Raw genomic sequence first — 18,063 nt, 5'->3', positions numbered from 1 at the left:
AGCGAAGGTGTAGAATTAGGAATCCTGTTAGAGACAGATTTTGTGCCATATTTTGTCTTCTAATTAGTGCTGAAATAAAGGCAAGGAGTTTTACAAATAGAGAGGTGTTAGGCAGGGGCTGTTTTCTATTTAGAAAGCTCGAGCTTTCTCAGTGAAAACACCTCTTTTCTGAATTATCTTTTAAAATGCAATTGTTTTTCCCAAGGGAAGAGATTTGGTTGGAGCTCGAGTGTACATACCATCTTGCGCCTCCATGAAGTCCCTGCACGTCGGCAGTGCCAACACATCTTCAGACCAGCGTGACACATCAGAAGACTGGCACGTAGGAATGAGTCCTGGTCAAATGAGCAGGTTATTACAAAATGAAAGTGCACAGTTTCACCATAGGATATATCTCAAGATCATTTCTTCTGGAAACAAGCTGAAGTGGTTAACATGAAATTGTCACTTCCTCTCTTAGTTCACCTTTTGAACAAAGAGAAGCAATGAATGCTTTAAAAACCGCACCAGAATTTTGCAAGAGGGACCAGTAATACTCTATGACTGGTGCTGATGATGTAGGACCCAACACCTTTTTTAGCACAAGTGTTGCTGCTGCCCTTCAGGGTTGAGAAATGGTTGCCCACGCTACTCTTCACTCAGTGGTGATGTGACAAGACTCGTGTAGAAGAAAGGAAGGCAACGGATGTATGTAGCTGGAAAAACAGTCACAGAAGTTACAAATTTCCTTCCAGCCTTCCTATCTTTGCTGCTGTACAGCCCTTTGCGAGCAAAGTCGCCCTGCCCTGGCTCAGTCTCTGCACGTCGCACCCCTCTGCCTGGGCTTGCTTTGGTGAACTGCCCAGGGCACCGCCAGGGCGCGGGGCGCGGGGAGCACTGGGACAGGGCTATGAGCCCCGCCCTCACATAATGAGGAAATTAATTGTGCTAAACCATCGCTAGAACCGAGTTCCACACGCTCCCTGCTCAAATTCCGCTACACACAAACCCCTGGATTCAAATACATGCTTAGGCCACGTCACTTCAAATACTTCTCATTAATGCTGTGGGCAGGTCTTGAGGATGTGTTAAAGCCTGGCCAGGCAGGGGGGAAAGCTGTAGGAAATATACATTGTTTCATGCCTAAGGCTCCGTTCTAGGTCATGTTTCCTATCAGAAGAACTGGAGTTTAATTTTGTCCTCTTCCGAAGTTAGCCTCCTTCCATGGATTGTGGTGTACCAGGATCCTGGTCGATCCCTTTCCCATGTAATTGTTGGGAAATCACATCAGATGTCGTTTTGTAGAGAACGGCGTCAGCAAGGACAAATGCCATTGTTTTAAATATACATTGCAGATGTTGAAAGTGATTAATAAAGACATCACCAAGAAGTTACTGAAAACTGTTCAGGGCTAGTGGTGAGAAACCTGCTACATTTCTCTAACGTCCCAGGAAAACGGCGTTCCTGAGAACACGCAAGAACTTTGGGAAACCTCCTCTGATTACGGGAGTGATTAATTCTCAGCAGTGCTGTCCCTGTTCTTCACCAGGTGTGTCTGAGGCAAGCCCCATCTTTGGGAATGGCATGCGTCTGTTTTGGCAGTCCCGATTCCCTTCTTATAAGTGAAGTTGTTTTCCAGTAAGAGGAAAGGATGGCTGTTACTGGTGAAAAGAGAAATTTTTTTCCAGAGAACATTTTTAGGTTGTTCTTACTGCTTCTTTGTTGCTATAATTAGCATCTTGAAAAAGTGAGCTTGTGTGTGCTTGTAAACGTGAAACACTTCTATTCCTCTGAGACTGCTATAATTCAAACACAATCTTCATTTCCTGCAGTGCGTCACTAAAAATGCTTCGCAGTTTTTTTTTCCCCCCAGCAAGGGAAAATACTTATCTGTTGCAGGTTTTCTTATGGGTTACTAAATAACTTGTACAGTAGCTTGTGTCAATAAATCCTGGTGCGTCCCCAGACAGGGGCTCCCTGCTGGGGCACTTGCGGAGCTCCAGCTCCCAGCTGTGCGCTTCCGAAGGGCTCAGCGCTCAGAGCAGCTTTCAGTGACCTGCCGTTTCCCATTCCCCACGCAGCAAGCCTGCAGAAACACCGAAGATTGGAGAAGTTGGAATGGTTCACTCCATTAGTGATTCCACCGGTAAAGCACTACAAAATACTACAGTATTTTGATCAAATCTCCAGTTTAGCAAACACTAACAGAGAATGGCAAGTTCACCCTTAAATTTCTATCACCACACCCAAATACTAAAAATTAGCCCAAGAAATACCTAAATTACAGTATCCGACATTAACGCTAGTTATGTTCAAAGTCCTTTTTTCTCTGCTAATTATTTAAAAAAGGATGGCACCCACAGTGCACAGCTCTTAAGTATTTATTTCTAAAAGGTTTGGTCCCGGAGCCATGGATTGTAATTTAGCAAAACATACACAAATATTCTGAATTAAACACAAACTTAAATCTTATGGAAATGAAAAAGATTTATGCATACGCTTAAGAATAAGTTGTTTAATGGGGACTTGAGTAATTTCATCTCCAGGGAAGACTGGGAGAGTTCACGGTGCTCGCTGTCTCCACGGTTTGCCCTTACAGCACGGCCGTTACAGCCATCACGTGTAATTTTAGGCTCAAATTCCAAATATTCAGCTCTGTGAGGAACAGACTCAATTGAAAGAAAATGAAGTGAAAAGGCATCTCACAACTGAAGAGACAGTTTTATTTTGTCTGAGCAGCATATCTTCTGTTTTGTTTTAATTTAATAGAAATAATGCCAAGGAACACGAGGTAGTTTTATCTATCAAAAGTCACTTTAGTTTTCAGTTATTGGTGGTATCTGTTTTATTATAATCAGTATCGTACCTGAAAATTAACATTTTCTCTGTTAAGGAGCAGAACAAACGATACATTATGTCTTTTGCCGAATGGATGAGGTATTTCTAACTTGCTAAGACGTGACTCCACACAAAGTTAAGATTTCAATTCAAGGAAGGACTCTAATTGTGCTTTTGAGAATGTAAACTAGATGTATCAGGAGCTTTTATAAAGGGCTTTTGAGCTTCCAAGGGAAGAATAAAACAAAATTCTTTCAGAAATAGTACTTATTGGAATGAGTGATTCACAGCCAGGCTGCCGTTCACTGCATTAACCTTTCTAGGCTCTTTAACCATTTAGGGGGAGCGTTGTTCTTCAGCGCAATGATTTCTTCTGTCGGCAGCTCTGCTAATACCAGTGTGAGGAATAACAAATACGCAGAACGTCTTTTGTGGCCATGCGTTCTCCGTAGGTTTCTGCAGTGCAGCATTTCTCAGTTACACGCACCAAATAGTTCCTGCTCTGCCACCCGGTGATCCCGCATCCTGCAGTTTCATAACCAGGCTCATAACAGGCTTCAAAAGCAGCAAAAGTACTTTTTCACCAAGCACGTAATGCACTGTAAAGCTCAGTGTCACAGGATGCTCTTCATGCCAAAAGTTGAGATGGGTTCAAAAAGCAACGAGAAAAATTCATGGAAGAGAAAACTATCAAGATAAAACTTCTGGCTCGGGAAGCTGCCGAGCTCCGGATTGCTGGAAGCCGGGAGGATACACAGACACGGTGCGGCGTTTATCTTTCCCCAGGCATCTGCTGCTGGGCACTGCGGAGGCAGGGCACTGCTGAGAATGACCTTTGCTCTTACCCAAAGTGCCCTTCCTTGTGCTGCTTTCTGGCAAAATGGGACCATTTCGGGAGGATTGTGACTTCCCTGAACGTTCCGTGTGACAGTTGGTCAGCCGTCTGATTCACCCGTGACTTGGGAAAGTTATTGGTATGCCTCAGTAATGAGACTTTTGAAATTTCTGGAGAATGTTTCACCCATTGCACTAAATCCTGCCAAAGGAAAGGAGTGATGGTCATGGGACAGCACTTACTGCCACTAGACTGTGCGTCGATGCAAGGCTATAGTCTGGCATTGTCCATGCTACTCTCTTGTAACTTCTTCAAGTGCTAAATAGTTACTGGTAACATCAGTTTATGTGTGTCACATACTGTGTCATCACAGTCTTCTTATGTAGTGAAAGAAAGAAAAATTGCCACTGTTGTTCCTTTAGTGACAGTACAAAATACCTATATGGGTGTCCATGGAGTCATTTAAAATAAGACAATTTCTAAAGAGGACTGAAATGCCATCTTTTAACTCCTCCAGGAAGGTAGCGTATAACAGTACTTTGTGCTAGAACGTTACACTTTGTCCTAGGAAGCGGAACTTGGTTGCACTTTTGTTGGCTTTTATCTTGTTCTTACCCAGATCACATCAATGCTCGGTTGATAATATGAGCACAATGTGAATTAGTAAATAATGCCAGTCTGCCTTCGGCAGCATTTGTTTCACTTCCACATTTTCCTGTTGGGAGCTGCAACCCTGTTTGCTTAATGGCTGGAAATGCAGACAAAATAGAAAAGTGCTTCTTGGTATTCAACATTGCTGGTCAAGAGACGTGCTGCTCGATCGCCCATACAAACTGCCCCCTGCAAAGTGTTCGGAACCTTCCTGAACCCAGTCCTCCCAGCTGGAAGGCTGGAAAAAGCCTTCCCTGAACTTCTGCTGATACTCTGCCTTAGGTTGTACTGAGCGTGTGAGCTGTGTAACACTGTTTCACCATGAGAAAGTGGCCTGGCTCTGTGACCTGACTACAGGTGTCATTTACACTCTAGCTTTGCGTCTGCTGGCGTCCCAGATACCTCAGGGAACTTGCCAGCGAGCTCCTGCTCAGCCTTCAGCGATGGCACTGACCAAGGCAGGACGGCTCTCACTTAACCAGAGGGCATGCCGTGATGAAAGATAGCAATAGTGTAGGTGAAACTAGTACTTCTTTGTTTTTGCGAAGTGTTTGGGAGAGAAATTGACTTTAAATGTAGATGAGCAGCTGAGAAACAAACAGGTTTATATTACCTACTACATTACAGTCAAACAGCAGAAGGTTTAAGCTGGATTTCCCCTGCTACCGCACCCACCCTACCAGCTTTTCCACTGTGAGGACTATTGCTAACATCTGCTGTGGGTGGAGACAATCTCAAAGCTCAATAGTATTTGGGTAGGAAATAGGAATCAAAACAATTTGAGAAAGTGCTCTTTTAAGCAAAACGGGCTCTGACTGTGTTTTGTCCTCAATGGTTAACTGGTGTGTGTACCCAGGCTGTCTGTACCGGATGGCACCCAGGTGTGCTGCTGGTGGGGGTGAAGTCGGGGTAGTAAGACAGGCTTGTATCGCTCCAAAGCCGTTAGCCGTAGCACTGGGTACCATGTCGTGCAGGGGGAGCGCAGGGCCCTCGGTGAGGGGCGCCTCTGCCAGATCTGCCGTTCTCTCACGTTTATTCCTTTGGGATGCGGCAGGGTCAGGAGATGCCCCGTACTTTGGAGCAGGGCACTCGGGGCTAAAGCAGGAGGCCGGCTCGGGGTGCAGGATGCCCAGGGACAGCAGCAGGCCGCAGTGCGGCGGCGCCGCTCCCTCCGGAGGGAGGCCGGGGCTATGGAGAGGAGCCGCCAGCCCGCCGGCACCGCGCCGGCTGCGAGCGACGCAGCTGCGGGAGACGAGCACCCTCCGCCGAGCCATTCCCCGCCGAGCCATTCCCCGCCGACAGCCTCGGGCCGGGCGCACGGCTGTGGCCGCGGCTCCCCCGGCGGCCGCCATGGCAACAGGCCGGCTCCCCGCGCCGCCGCCCGGGCGGCGGAGACGCTCTATCGTTCCTCTCGTTGGTGCCAGAGCCGCGCCCCGCTGCCGGCCGGGCAGGCGGCCCAGACCATAGAGTCGCGCGGAAGGTAGGCCGGCGCTCGGCCGCGGTGGCGTGTGGGATGCGGGAGGGCTCGGCAGGGAGTAGGCGGCGGATCGCGGCCTGGCAGCCAGGCACCGGCGGAGGCGGCCGCGGGCTCAGGTAAGCGCCGGGACCGGGCCGCCTCCTCCGGCGGGCGGGCGGGCGGGCGGTGCAGCCCCGGCCTGGTCCCTGGAGCTGGCCCGCAGCGTCGTGTGCTCTGTCAGGGCTCAGCGGCCTGGACCCGGCCTCCCCCCGCCCGCTGCGGTGCTGCGTGAGGCGGGCAGAGCCCACGAGCCCCGCTCGGCCGTGGGCCCTTGTGCGCGGCGCTGTGTTTGTTTCCAAAGCAGGGCGGGCGCCGCTGGCCAGGTGCGGGCAGGGCCCGTGTGCCGCCGGGCGCTGCCGGCACGGCGGGCCCCATCGGCCGCTCCACCGCGGCCGCCGGCGGGGCCAGGCCCGGGGGTGCGGGGGAGGCGCGGGGCCCACGGGGAACGGCACGCAGCCCGTTCGGCAACGGACGACTGCCCAACGCTTCTCTTTAATTTTATTTTTTTTTTTTAAGTCTTAAATTGTTCACGCACAGGTAGAGAGTGCGTGGTATCACGGGACTTGAGCGTGGCGTGGACGTGGTTTGAAGTACTGACATGGCCCTGTTCGCCGTGCGTTGCCAGTGTGCACGCGATCACGGTTAAGCTTCGTGGGCGTGGGGCAGAGCTGCCGATGTCCTCGTGAGTGATCGTGGCTGATATGTTTAGCTTTTTAATTTAAAAAATGCCCCTGCTTTTTGTCACTTACAGGCCTCTTTTACAGTATTTTTCTCTGATACAGTAACTCTGGGAAAATACTGTCCAAAGCTGCTTGGGTAGGAAGCACGTAATCACTAAGACTTCTCATTAATGTGAAAGGTATCACTGCCTCCTTTGTGCTTTTTTAAGTGACTGTATTAATTGAAATAACAGTAAGAAAGTAAGCTGTCTAGAGTAATATGTTAACGTTGTAATGGAACTTTAAATAAAATATTTAGAAGAATATTTAAGAACAGTGCCCATACAAGATTCTTCTCTTTCTTGCTTGATCCTTGCCTCCCTTTGCTGTGCGTATGTGTGCTGTTAGGTCACAGAAGTGTGACAGGGCTTTTAAAGATAGAAAAGCGTGACCAGCAATGCATTCCCCATAATAAACTATATTGTGTGTCAGTGGTTCAAATACGTTATCAAAACGAAGTCTGTAAAACTTATGAACACGGCATGCTAATTGAAAGGCAAAGCAGTGGCAGGCGCTTCGCTTGGTCGACCTCCAGACGCTATAGCCAGGATTTTTTTGTTGTTGTTGCATTTGCTGTTAAATTTTTTATCTGCTGGAAGTGATACAGTCATTTTCCTGAATAAGAACAGTGCAGAAACACATTCTGTTGTTAATGCTGGTAACATCTGTTTCAGTGAGGCGGATGGAATAGCCTGGGATTGTTGATGCAGAGGGAGTGATGCTTCTCCCTGGGAGGGGGTTCCCAGCCGCAGAGGCCAGGACGTGCTGCCAGCAAAGCGTGGCCCAGGGAACAGGCTCTGCTGGACCCGCTGTGGTTGGGTGCAGTTGGGTGATTCAGACAACTTTGATAGCATAAGCTACCAGGAAAAAAAAGTTAACTGCTTTGTATTTGAATACGCCTATATCCAGTTCGGAATGCAGTGAGGAAACTTAATTTTCACATAACTTCCTTGTTTCTCTGTATGCAAGACGCTTGCAGAAGTTCTAAATGTTTTTATTATTATTTATTTCTGTGCCTCAGTACTTCACTCAGACATTTGTGTGTTGGTTTTTGTAGCTCTTCCGTGAGAACCTACAGATATTGGTATTTGCTGAGATACTCTGGTGTTTCTCTGTCAGCTTTAAGTCTGAAAACGTGACTTTGGAATGCTAGTGGTGTTGAGGCCATTTCCAGCACTTGGAAACCTACTTAAGGCTTTACTGCCTTCTGTGATTCCCTAATAGGTTATTAAATACATTTTAAAAAGTGTCAGAGTTATATAATCCCGGATGGAAGGAAAGAGGCTTCAGTTGATCAATCAGGAGGGCTCTCCTGCTTGTAGAGATGGTTGTTAAGATTGCTCTGAAGCAGTTATTCTAAAATATTGTTTAATATCCTTTTATGGAAATGCTCTTTGTACATTTTTAATAGTGTTTTCTTTGTGCTAGTTCCTATTAAGAAGCTCCCAGTCTGCCTCTTCCTAACAGTTTACTTCTTGCATCCTGACAGGAACAAAGGAAATGACCCATTTTCCTTCCCCTCTCTTTCTCTCTCACTGGAATACTTTTCTTAGCAGGAGGCGGTAGGAGGGCACGTTCCCGGCCTCTGTGTTTGTGGAGGGGGCGACTGTAACTGAGCTCAGTGGTAACCTGCTTCCTTCGATTGCCCGGCAGCACGTTGGTTAGGATAGGAGTTTGTGGTTATGTTATCCAGTGTTCAAAACCTGACTTGAACGTTCCTGTACTGTAGCATAGGGCTCCTTTTTTCTGCTAGACCTGCTAAATGGGGCCTGCAATTATAACAAGTAAAATTTCACTGCTTTTTGCAAATTAATGCAATTGTACCTTATCTATTCCTTTCTCTGAAATATTTCGCCTGTGCTGCTTTGGTCACCTCATAATGAGTGAAGCAGTCCTTTGAAAATCTAAAGAAAACAAAACAGCCATGGCTTGCTCTGTTTTGCCTTAGTTGTTGTTGTGGTTTTTTTTTAATTTTATTATGGAAAATTGATGAAAATGGAACATGTCAGTTTCCAGATGTGGGACTATCCAGAGTGTTGTCAGACACTCAACTTTACGTTATTTTGATGTTAGACTCAGTTGAATGCAGACAGACCTCAGCATTTCAGCAGTCGGTGGTGCAGGCTGGTCTGTGACACGTTATCACTCGTGAGCAGTGCTGTTAGCACTGTGGTTATTTAGTGCTGTAAGAAGGTGTAACATACGGTATTTTCCTAATTCTGAGGTATTGATTTGTGATGATATGGTAAAGCCTCTGGAAAATAGCTCGCGGTCATCTGGGGAAGTTGGTTGGTTGAATAATTTTCCAGGAAACCTCATGAGGGCAGTATTATGAGTTGCAAAATGTGTTGAGGCTGAATAACTGAGGCTTCACTTTAACCTCAGTGCCTTATTTAGGTGCAGTGGAGCAGCAGTTTTATCTCTTTCCTCCCCACCCGCCCCAGCTAACTTCTAAATCCAGTGGGCAATAAGTCACTGCCTGTCTGCTGCACGCAGAGCTTCAAGCCCGCGCAGCGGCCGTGCTGTGATCAGAGCAGCTCTCCCACAGCTTTACCTACAGCAGCTCTTTGGGCAGAGTAAGGCACAAGGTGAACGTGGCTTGCTCGGTAAGAAACAGGCCTTGTAAGTTATGTTTGTGGAACAATTAATTGTAAATTTAGCTTTTTCTGAGATGATGGACTAATTTTGAAGACAGATGTGTCATAATCAGTTGACAATTTTGACTCTTCTGCTTTTTAATCAAGTAGCTTGGGTAATGCTACAGTGGATGTGACTATACTGTCAGTTCAGAGCAGAAGTAATTAGAGAATTTGCCGTACGTATTTAAATCTGAATTGTTCCCCTTTCTCACCTTAAACTGTAGGCAGCTGCTCTGCTGGCTTCTGATCCGGCATTACTGTGAGAAATGGGCCAGACGCTCTATCCACCGTAGCACTCAGGGGGTCTTTATTTATGAACTCTTCTGAACTCTTGAATTATGTTTCTGATTTCATAGACAAAGGTGATAACATGTTTCCAAACATCAAAACAAGATGTGGAGAGAGCACTCAGCTACATCTGTCAGTGAGGTTGTGGCTGGCTTTAGGGATCTGGTTGGAGGCCGGGATGAGCCCTTGCTTATTGCTCAAAGAAGTCAGCTCGGTTTTTTCAAAACCATTCTTAAGGTATGTTTCCCGGGCTGTTCTGAGGAATACTCAATTAGAGGCCAGTCATAAGAAGATTAGGATCAGGACCTCCCTGTTTTCTGGGTGGTGGGTGCATTAGGCTTTCATAGCAGGCAAATAAGCTGGGTATGTTCATTTTCAAACTCTTTTTCCTAGTTTGAGGAAAAAAAACCCACTTTCCTTGCTTATGGGGTGGCTGGTGTCCACCCAGCTGCCAGGATTTGAAATGCCTGCTTCAAGGGAAGTGAAATGCCATATGAGCTGAAGACATGCTTTCTTTAAAACTCCAAATCGCGCTTATGGTAACTTTGACTTTTCCTTTAGTCCAGAGGGTAGCATTTCTCTGCTGCATTTGACTGTCAGAGTGCCGGTGTTGGACGTGGGACTGTGTCCTGTAGAGCAGCTCCTGCTCCCCAGCAGGCAGGTGTTCCTGCCTGAACACACAGGTGCCCACGCAGGTCACTTCCCTGGGCCCAGAGCCACCGTGTCCACAGCCCCAGCTGTGAAGTGCTCCTGCCTTTCCTGTCGGTGCTCTGGGGCCGTGCCAAATCAAAGGGCCTCGCTATTGCTGTGATAACTAATGTATAGCACAACCAACGTCCTTGAGCGAAAAGATAAGGGCTTGCCAAACCCAGCTCTTCTGAGTCTCTGAAACTGAATAACAAATCTCTTTGCTAGTCCTTCGGGTCCGGGTGAGTTTTCATGGCCAGCGTGGGTGAGCCAGGTGCCGAGGTTCTGCGATGTTTGGTGTAGTGTTCCCGTTCAGCCATAGTACTTTGAAGTGACTGACAATAATGTTATAACCTCTACTTGGAAACCCCATAGGTGTCCTGCTCTCGGGAGAATTTTTGTGTGTGGTAGTAATTCTCAAATATCAGTTTTTGGACAACAGTTACATTACATTCACATTACATTCACCTATTTGTAAACCATCTTTTAGAAATGTATAATTCATAAGTGGAAAGGGTAAAAATGGAAGGAAGAAGGACCTCCTTATGCTATTCTGTTTAGGGTGTTGGGAACAAAATATTTGAATTTTCGGTTTTATTAGCTAATTAAAGAATCAGAGAACTTAAAAAATCACATCGGGAGTACCATGCGTACTCAGCATTAGGTTTGGGTAGGTATTTTTCTTTCTTTAAAGACAGGATGGATGCAAGATCTTTAAGGGTACTGAATTTTAATATTTTGAGTTTTAAAGGAATCATTCTGTTTTAAAACTTTTAAGTATTTAAATGAAATATTCTGATTTTGATAATGCTGTGTAATATCTTTCCTGTGAATAGCTTCACAGAAGCAGCCGTTTTGACTATGGCTTGTTTATTCCGGTAGTCTTTGAGTATATGACATTTCATTCTACTGGAATAAAACATGATTATTATATGCAATTGATCAGTTCAAAATTAAAATGAATGTAGTCTTCAAGTCAGTAACATGCACTATGGATTTTATTTTCCAGTGTCTGCAACTTGGAGTGACGAAAAATGTCTCAATCAGGTGAAAAAGTAAAGGTAAAGAGCTGGCTGCATAGCCAAAATTTTGTTTAGAATCTCTTCAACTTCTGAAAATACTCATGGTTTTGCTGACGTGGTAAACTAGTGAATGAATAATACCTTATTGCTTCGGATGCGCTTCTTAAAGGGAACTGCTCAGTAGAAACGGAGCTTGCACGTGTGTCTAGGAATAGGCGTTCGGATGTTCGCCAGACATCCCGTGCTTGCGTACACCATTAGAATGGTGCCTTCACCTAAGAAAACTTCACTTGACAAACCTGCATTTCTAATGTTTTTGCCTATCTGGGTGGGTTTTAAAAGGATTGTTAGCAAATAACTAATTGCTTTTTAAGTGATTTCCCCTGTATCCCCCCTGCCCCACTGGAAGTATGGCATTGTATAAAAACCGTTCTCATCATCAGCTCATCTGTGAAGAAAACATGTGGTTCCAGCTAGCTCAGAGGTCCCTAAATCAAGTGGCTGCAGTTCTCGTTTAGGCTCCTGTTGAGTTTTCAGTCAATTGATAGCAGATGGTGAAGCAGACTGCCCTTTTTATAGCCCAGATCTCTTTGATAAGTTTTTCAGGCATGTTTCTCTTTCCTGCTTTTGTGTTAGAAGTTAAACATTGGGGAGATAGGTGAACAGTTTAACAAGCAGAAGATAAGTCTCCGTGTGATTGTATCTTGGTAATCTCTGCATTACTATACAGTGCTCTTATTTTTCTACATGTGACTGTATGCATTAGGTATTTTTATAGGAGATAGTAGCAGCAGATCCCAAATTTGGACAGATATTTTTAACATCTAGCTATCTTTGGGATTTTTAGCTATGTTTACAGCTTAAGATTCATAATAGTGTGTTCTTGCAAGCTTGCAGGTTGTTAAGGAGAGACTTTTGTTTATGTGTAGCCTAAGGTACTTACCCGATTTCTATTTATATCAGACTGCTTGGTAAACGGGCCTGTTTCAAGGTCTGCCTTGCTATAGCAGCAAAAAAATTCTTTCATTCTCTGTTTTTTGATGTGCTTTATATATCTCTGCACTTTATTGTGTGGAATCTACTGAACTCTGTTTCAACTTCTTAGGGGGAAGGGGATCTCATTTATACTCAACTTTTGTTTTCTTGTCAGTTTTCCGACTCAGCGGGCTATGTGGGATTCGCTAATCTGCCCAACCAGGTTCACAGGAAATCTGTGAAGAAGGGCTTTGAATTCACACTCATGGTGGTTGGTAAGTGACTTCTTTAAGTATTACTGACCGTTAAACAGCAACAAAAAAATTTCTTTCACATAGACGTATGTGTCTTCCTACTTAGCCGTTGACTGTTATACGGAAGAAAAAGCTGTGAACCTCTATACACTCTCTAATTAAATCTCTTACTATTTTGTCATGTTTGGTAGGAGGGAGTATTTGTAGTGATTAAAGATGATGACTTTGAGCCAACAGGACATTCTTGTATTCCTGACTCATCGGATGGTAGGGATAGTTGCTTAATCTCTCTTTGACGCCCGTTTCCCCAGCTGAAGGCATGAACGCACATGGTGAATATCTTGCTGTTGAAATGGTGATGCTATTGTGCTTCCTGCAGTTTCGTACTGACTCACTCCTGTATTATAAGTAAACTTTTAATTTGCCTGTTCGGTGAGTGAGCACCTGTAGGAGTCTTTGGTGGAAAGTCCTTTAGGCACAAAACTGTTTTAAGTGGCGTTTTGACTTATACTTGCATTAGATCAGTTTAATGTTATGCAGGTGCAAAGGAAGTCCACAGTACTATCACCTTTTTGTAGCAGTTACCTTGGAATTCCATGTTATTGAAAAATGAAAATGAGGAGAGATGCATAACGCGTCCTTCTTACTCTGTGCCCTGTAGTACCATTTGGGATTATTTGGTGACAGACCGTTCAGCAATGTCTGTAAAATAAATAGGTAATTTGTCGTAAGTGTAGAGTATTTCTATTTCATGTAATGTGTGACGATAAATACAGATAGTTTCTCCATCTCTTAAGATTAGGTTAGTGGCATCTAAGTAACATGGCCAATTGTTCTAAATGCTGACTCCTTTGATTCCTTGGGTTGGAAAAAAAGTGACTTTTTGAAATTCAGATTTAGTAATTGCATTTACAGGTTTAACTCCATTACTTTGATGTAGATCAAAATGTGTACCACCTGAAGTTCTAGAATTATGGAACTTAGGTGAATTTTGAATAATTTTCTTATGATTTTCTGTTTCATAGGATGTATGTAGCCTAACTATAAGGGTGCCAAGCTCAACTGTTAGTTTGGGATTGCGTTATTCCTTCTCCCTCCTAACAGTGTTCCACGTTCAATTTCTAGCTTAGGAAAACCTTAAAGCTCTCAGAAACTTTCGACAAGAGAGTTACAGCTCCTGATTTTGTAAGTTTAAATGAAAAAAAGCTTTTATTTCCCTGAAGTAACCTATCTCTAGATCTGTAGTCCAAGTGCTGTATGACCTTTCAGCTTTTATTATGAAATCTATTACAGTAAACCTAGCATTTTCGTGTAACGTTTATAAAAACACTAGAGGCTTGTTTTTCCTGTGTTTTAAAGTGCTTAGCTGAACCTTTGATGTTTTTATCTCAAAACCCAGGGTGGATCCTGATGAACAAATTATTTTTCCTCCATAATGTGGGCTTTGGGAAAGAGGCGGTGCTTTAAAAAGCCTGGAGAAAAAGGTGTATATGCTTAATAACCTGAATTATTTTGTTTGTAGGTGAGTCTGGCTTGGGAAAATCCACTTTAATTAACAGTCTGTTCCTGACTGATCTTTATCCAGAACGTTATATTCCTGGAGCTGCAGGTAAATGTGGTTTTGCAGTTCCTCCAGCTCATACCCAATGAAATTTCATATTCTTCCAGTTAACATTGCTTCATTCTGATAACTTCACCCATGAGACCCTTTCTTCATGCTGTCTAGATGTATTTTAATCCTCCAAATTATATATATTTTTTGAGCTGTCATTTTTCTCTTTGTATTTCCTTCCAAAGGCTCAGCTTTTGTTGTTTCTTCATCCATTGTCATTAAAAAAAACAACCCCCCAAACCTTTTAGGTATCAGTATACCTAAAGGTGGTTTTGTTTTAATCCTCATTTCCTCTAATGTTATTTTCCTGTAATGCCTTAAATCCTGGTTAAGGTTAGAGGTGTAAATGTCTTTTTCAAAAGAATCTAGCGTGCTTCTGAGTATTATAATTGTATTTTTCCATATTGTCATGAGTAAATCCCCTTTTTTAGTTCATTGCTTCTTGTTTATTTACAAAAATGTGGTGTTAAATTTTGACTGGCTAGCTTTGGGTTTTTTCTTTAAAATATTTTGTCATGTAGGTTACAGTACGCTTCAGATTGCATTTCCTCCTCTGTTGCTCTCTCGTGCAGGGGTTTCTGCAGCAATTGGTAGGCATAATAACAACCAAAATGTTCCTTTATTGTAGAGAAAATAGAGAGAACTGTTCAAATTGAAGCTTCTACAGTAGAGATAGAGGAGCGAGGGGTGAAACTGCGTCTAACAGTGGTTGACACACCGGGATACGGAGATGCCATTAACAGCCAGGACTGGTATGTCTGTAAATACTGTTTTGCTTGATCGAGTTTGTGTCTTACACAAACTGCTCTAGTGTGTCTGTCTCTGAACTGAAGCGATTCAGCTGGTGGTCTTTGGATAATGTTGATGTTCTAAAAGGAAGCAACAAGTTCATTGTTCTTAACATTAATGGAGTGTTATCTTGAACTCACAGTAGAGGGTCTCTTCTCAGTCCTTGCAGTTAAGCACAATTTTCTAAGCACTTCTGCTTTCTGGGTGCTCACCTTCATGTCATCAGTGACATCATTGCTTACTTTCTGTGAGCTTTCAGATCAAGTTTCTTTTATTTTTGTGGCCTAAAATACGTATCTTTAATAAAACTGTATTACTTTGTGCAAATTCCTGTTACAATTTATGTTTTTAAAAGACTTGGTTAGAGTTCTTTAGGCTGTCTATGCCTCTCCCTCAAAATTCATTCCTTTCATGGCGTTTCCTTCAGTACGGTCCTTTGTGACGCCTGCACTCAACTTTTTGTCTCTGTAGCTGCTCCGATAGGGCAGGATTCTGGCGGAGAGAAATTTTGTCTGTGTCTTTCTGTGTCTCTGGCCCATCCAGCTTCCATGGTTTTAAGACAGTACTTTTAATTACCTGTCCCTTGTATGTACTACTAGCTATTGGGGTAGAACTGCTTTTTTTATTATGATGGAGTTACTACTTAGGTCTCTCTGACCTAAATATCACTGATAATCTTTAACAGCGGAAATAACTGTCTGCAGATATGCTGGACAACATGCGTAATTGCTTTGGCATAGAGCTTATGAAGAAAGAAAATGGTAAAATAGCCGTGAAGGAACTGGGCAGTTTGGAACAAAATTAGAAATAATATGTTTGTTCGTAAATGTAACTTCCAAATCATCATGGTCATGCACTTTAACTGTGGAAAGATGCCTTTAATGCTAAGGCATCTTTCTGGACTGCAGCGTGGTCTTGCTTATTTTGTGCGCTGTTGACTAGAGCTTCCTTCCGCTGGAGCTAAGAGCCCTGCAGCCCGTGTATTGTGTTACACAGAGCTCTTCCTGTTGATTGTGTTCTAATGCCCTTTGTTTATTCTGCTAAAATGTTTCATAGAGACCTACGTGTTCAGATTTTTCCCCTTTCTTTTTGGAGGCTTGCTAAATAGAGTCATTCCATGATGATTCAGAACCAGTAGAACAGTTTACCGGTTTATACTTAGTTTTCTGTGACAAATCTTAAAGATCAAAATACATTACGGGAACAAATAGTACTTACATACTACAAAACAAAAAGATACAGTTAATTTTAATTGTCTCTCTCTAGTCCCATTTTTGTTTGTCACATAAAAAGACTTTGAGCTGTGACGAGTGTCATTTTGACAAAGTCTGTTGGCCTTTACAGGATGTCACAGGCCTTGGATGGACAGAGTCTGAGTTTCAAGCCGCAGTCCAGCGGAGCGCGGTGCAGCTGCCTGCCTGCCTTGGTATTTCAGAGGAAGCAGCGAGTTCATGTTCTTGAACTTACGTTTGTGTTCAGGAGCATTTACTGCAATTATGGTTAACCGGTAGATGGTGCTGATCTCTATCCAAGTTTTACAAAGCACTTTTTTTGGGGAAAGCTGCAGCTTGTGCAGACTACCTGCTTTTCAGGGTGATGAATTTTACTAAGGTTATTTTGGAGCAGAGGTAAATCAAACAGGCACGATGTCCCCAGGAGGCAGCAGTTGCTGATGCTGTTTCAAATATCTTTTTCCTGAGTAGGCTTCCTAATGGCTTTTTGGTTTCTGTCTTTGCATTGATGAAAGGACTTAATTTTAGAGTTTGACTTTCCAGGATGGGAACTGGGGTCGATTTCAATGTATTTTCCATCAGAGAAGACGTGTTGGTAAGGATTATGTGTTGTCAGGAGTTTGTCCAAGGGGTCTCCTGGGCTGGAAGAATGACGGCATTGGATTGGCAAATGAGTTGTTACAGACTTCATACAACAAATTCTCTAAAGTAGATTTTTTTTGTTGTTGTTGTTGTTCAAATGCTGTTGTACTTAAAACAGCCTGTAAGAAAAGGTGGATGCTAACCACAATTAGCTATAGTGATGATTCTTTTAGATTCTGTGTGAAGCTTTAGTGCTAGCTGCAGTTCTGTATTCCAGGTTCAAACTACACCTAGGAATGCTCTTGGCATCAGTTCAGGCGTGTGTTTGGAGAACAGCAAAACTCTGTATGGTGGGAGGTTTGAAGCATGGTATGGTTCTTCTGTGCGTTAAGGACATCGGGATTGTGAGAGAAGCATGTCCTTAAATAGTGTCTTTCAACAGGCAGAAAGGATCTAAGGAGGGGGGGAAAGAGAAATTGCTTCATGCACAGATTTGGGATCCAATCTGGCATCAAAGGGATGGTTGACAAAAACAGTCTACAGATTGCCTTGGTAATTTGTTAATCTCGGTTGCAGTGTTGCAAGTCGTTCTTGGATAAGTGCTTTCTGGCTGCTGCTAACTTTCTTTTTTTACGGACTTACGTTAAGCTGTCTTTTGTGGGTTTTGGCAGCTTGGTAATATTGTTAATTTTCCCCCAATGGGCTTAAGTGCAAGGGTTGTGTTGTTTGGTGTTAGAATACAGGATGTGCTATCTCCTAGGTAATGACAGCGCCGTGGTGTAAACCAGGTGTTTCCCGGAAGCCAGGAGGTACAGGACACTAATGCCATATTTATAGGGAAAATTATAGCTATTAGAGCTAGAAAACTGCACGTAAACTAGTTATGTTGCCAGATAAATGTGTGATAGTTACTTTCCCATTGTTTGTACTTGGTTTCTGTCCTAATATTTGTATGTCTTCAGTCTCGTTACCTTTCACCAGCTCAGAGGAGAGTATCTAAGATCAACAGGAACATAAAACATGTCCTTTTGGAACACGTTTAGGCATTAAGATGCAAGTTCTTAATGAGTTGAGCAGCACTAAGGTCAAAACCCAGTAAATTCCATGTTTTGCTGTGTCGTCTTCAGTAGTATGGCTTAGAACGGTGCAAGTTTTGCAAAGATATAAATGTGTGTGTATATATATTCTGCTGTGGATTTATTCCTGCAAGATCCAAAAGCTTACTCAGCTTTGTAAAAATCAAATTCGCGCCAGGTTCTCTTCCACCATTCTTCCTATTTTCTTTGGTGAACTTCATTCCAGCCACGCAGCCCAGGGCTGAACTTTTCTGCCTGAGCAGTGTTTGCCTTAGTTCTGTGTGTTCATTTTCCAGATGATTACCAATTTTTTTTTTGCTGCTGTCTTGTCTGTTTCCTCCTTAAATTTCTCTGTCAAATTTCACTTTC

General features: G+C 43.6%; 1 protein-coding gene across 2 annotated transcripts in view; it reads left to right on the top strand.

The window, feature by feature from the left end:
- The first annotated feature begins 5,806 nt into the window (after window positions 1-5,806).
- LOC141750828 (septin-2) overlaps window positions 5,807-18,063 on the top strand; it is a 38,279-nt gene continuing 26,022 nt past the window's right edge. Inside the window, exons 1-5 of one of the 2 annotated variants that reach the window (XM_074606595.1) lie at window positions 5,807-5,896; window positions 11,162-11,213; window positions 12,325-12,424; window positions 13,926-14,012; window positions 14,644-14,767. In XM_074606595.1, the coding sequence (XP_074462696.1) occupies window positions 11,187-11,213; window positions 12,325-12,424; window positions 13,926-14,012; window positions 14,644-14,767 (338 nt within the window). In that variant the 5' untranslated portion in view covers window positions 5,807-5,896; window positions 11,162-11,186. Of the gene's footprint in view, window positions 5,897-6,590; window positions 6,679-11,161; window positions 11,214-12,324; window positions 12,425-13,925; window positions 14,013-14,643; window positions 14,768-18,063 lie in introns of those variants that run through there. The other variant, XM_074606597.1, reaches the window with a different exon arrangement.

The sequence above is a fragment of the Larus michahellis genome, chromosome 13, assembly GCF_964199755.1.
Source record: "Larus michahellis chromosome 13, bLarMic1.1, whole genome shotgun sequence".
NCBI lineage: Eukaryota > Metazoa > Chordata > Aves > Charadriiformes > Laridae > Larus > Larus michahellis.
This window is presented reverse-complemented; position numbering and strand designations above follow the sequence as displayed.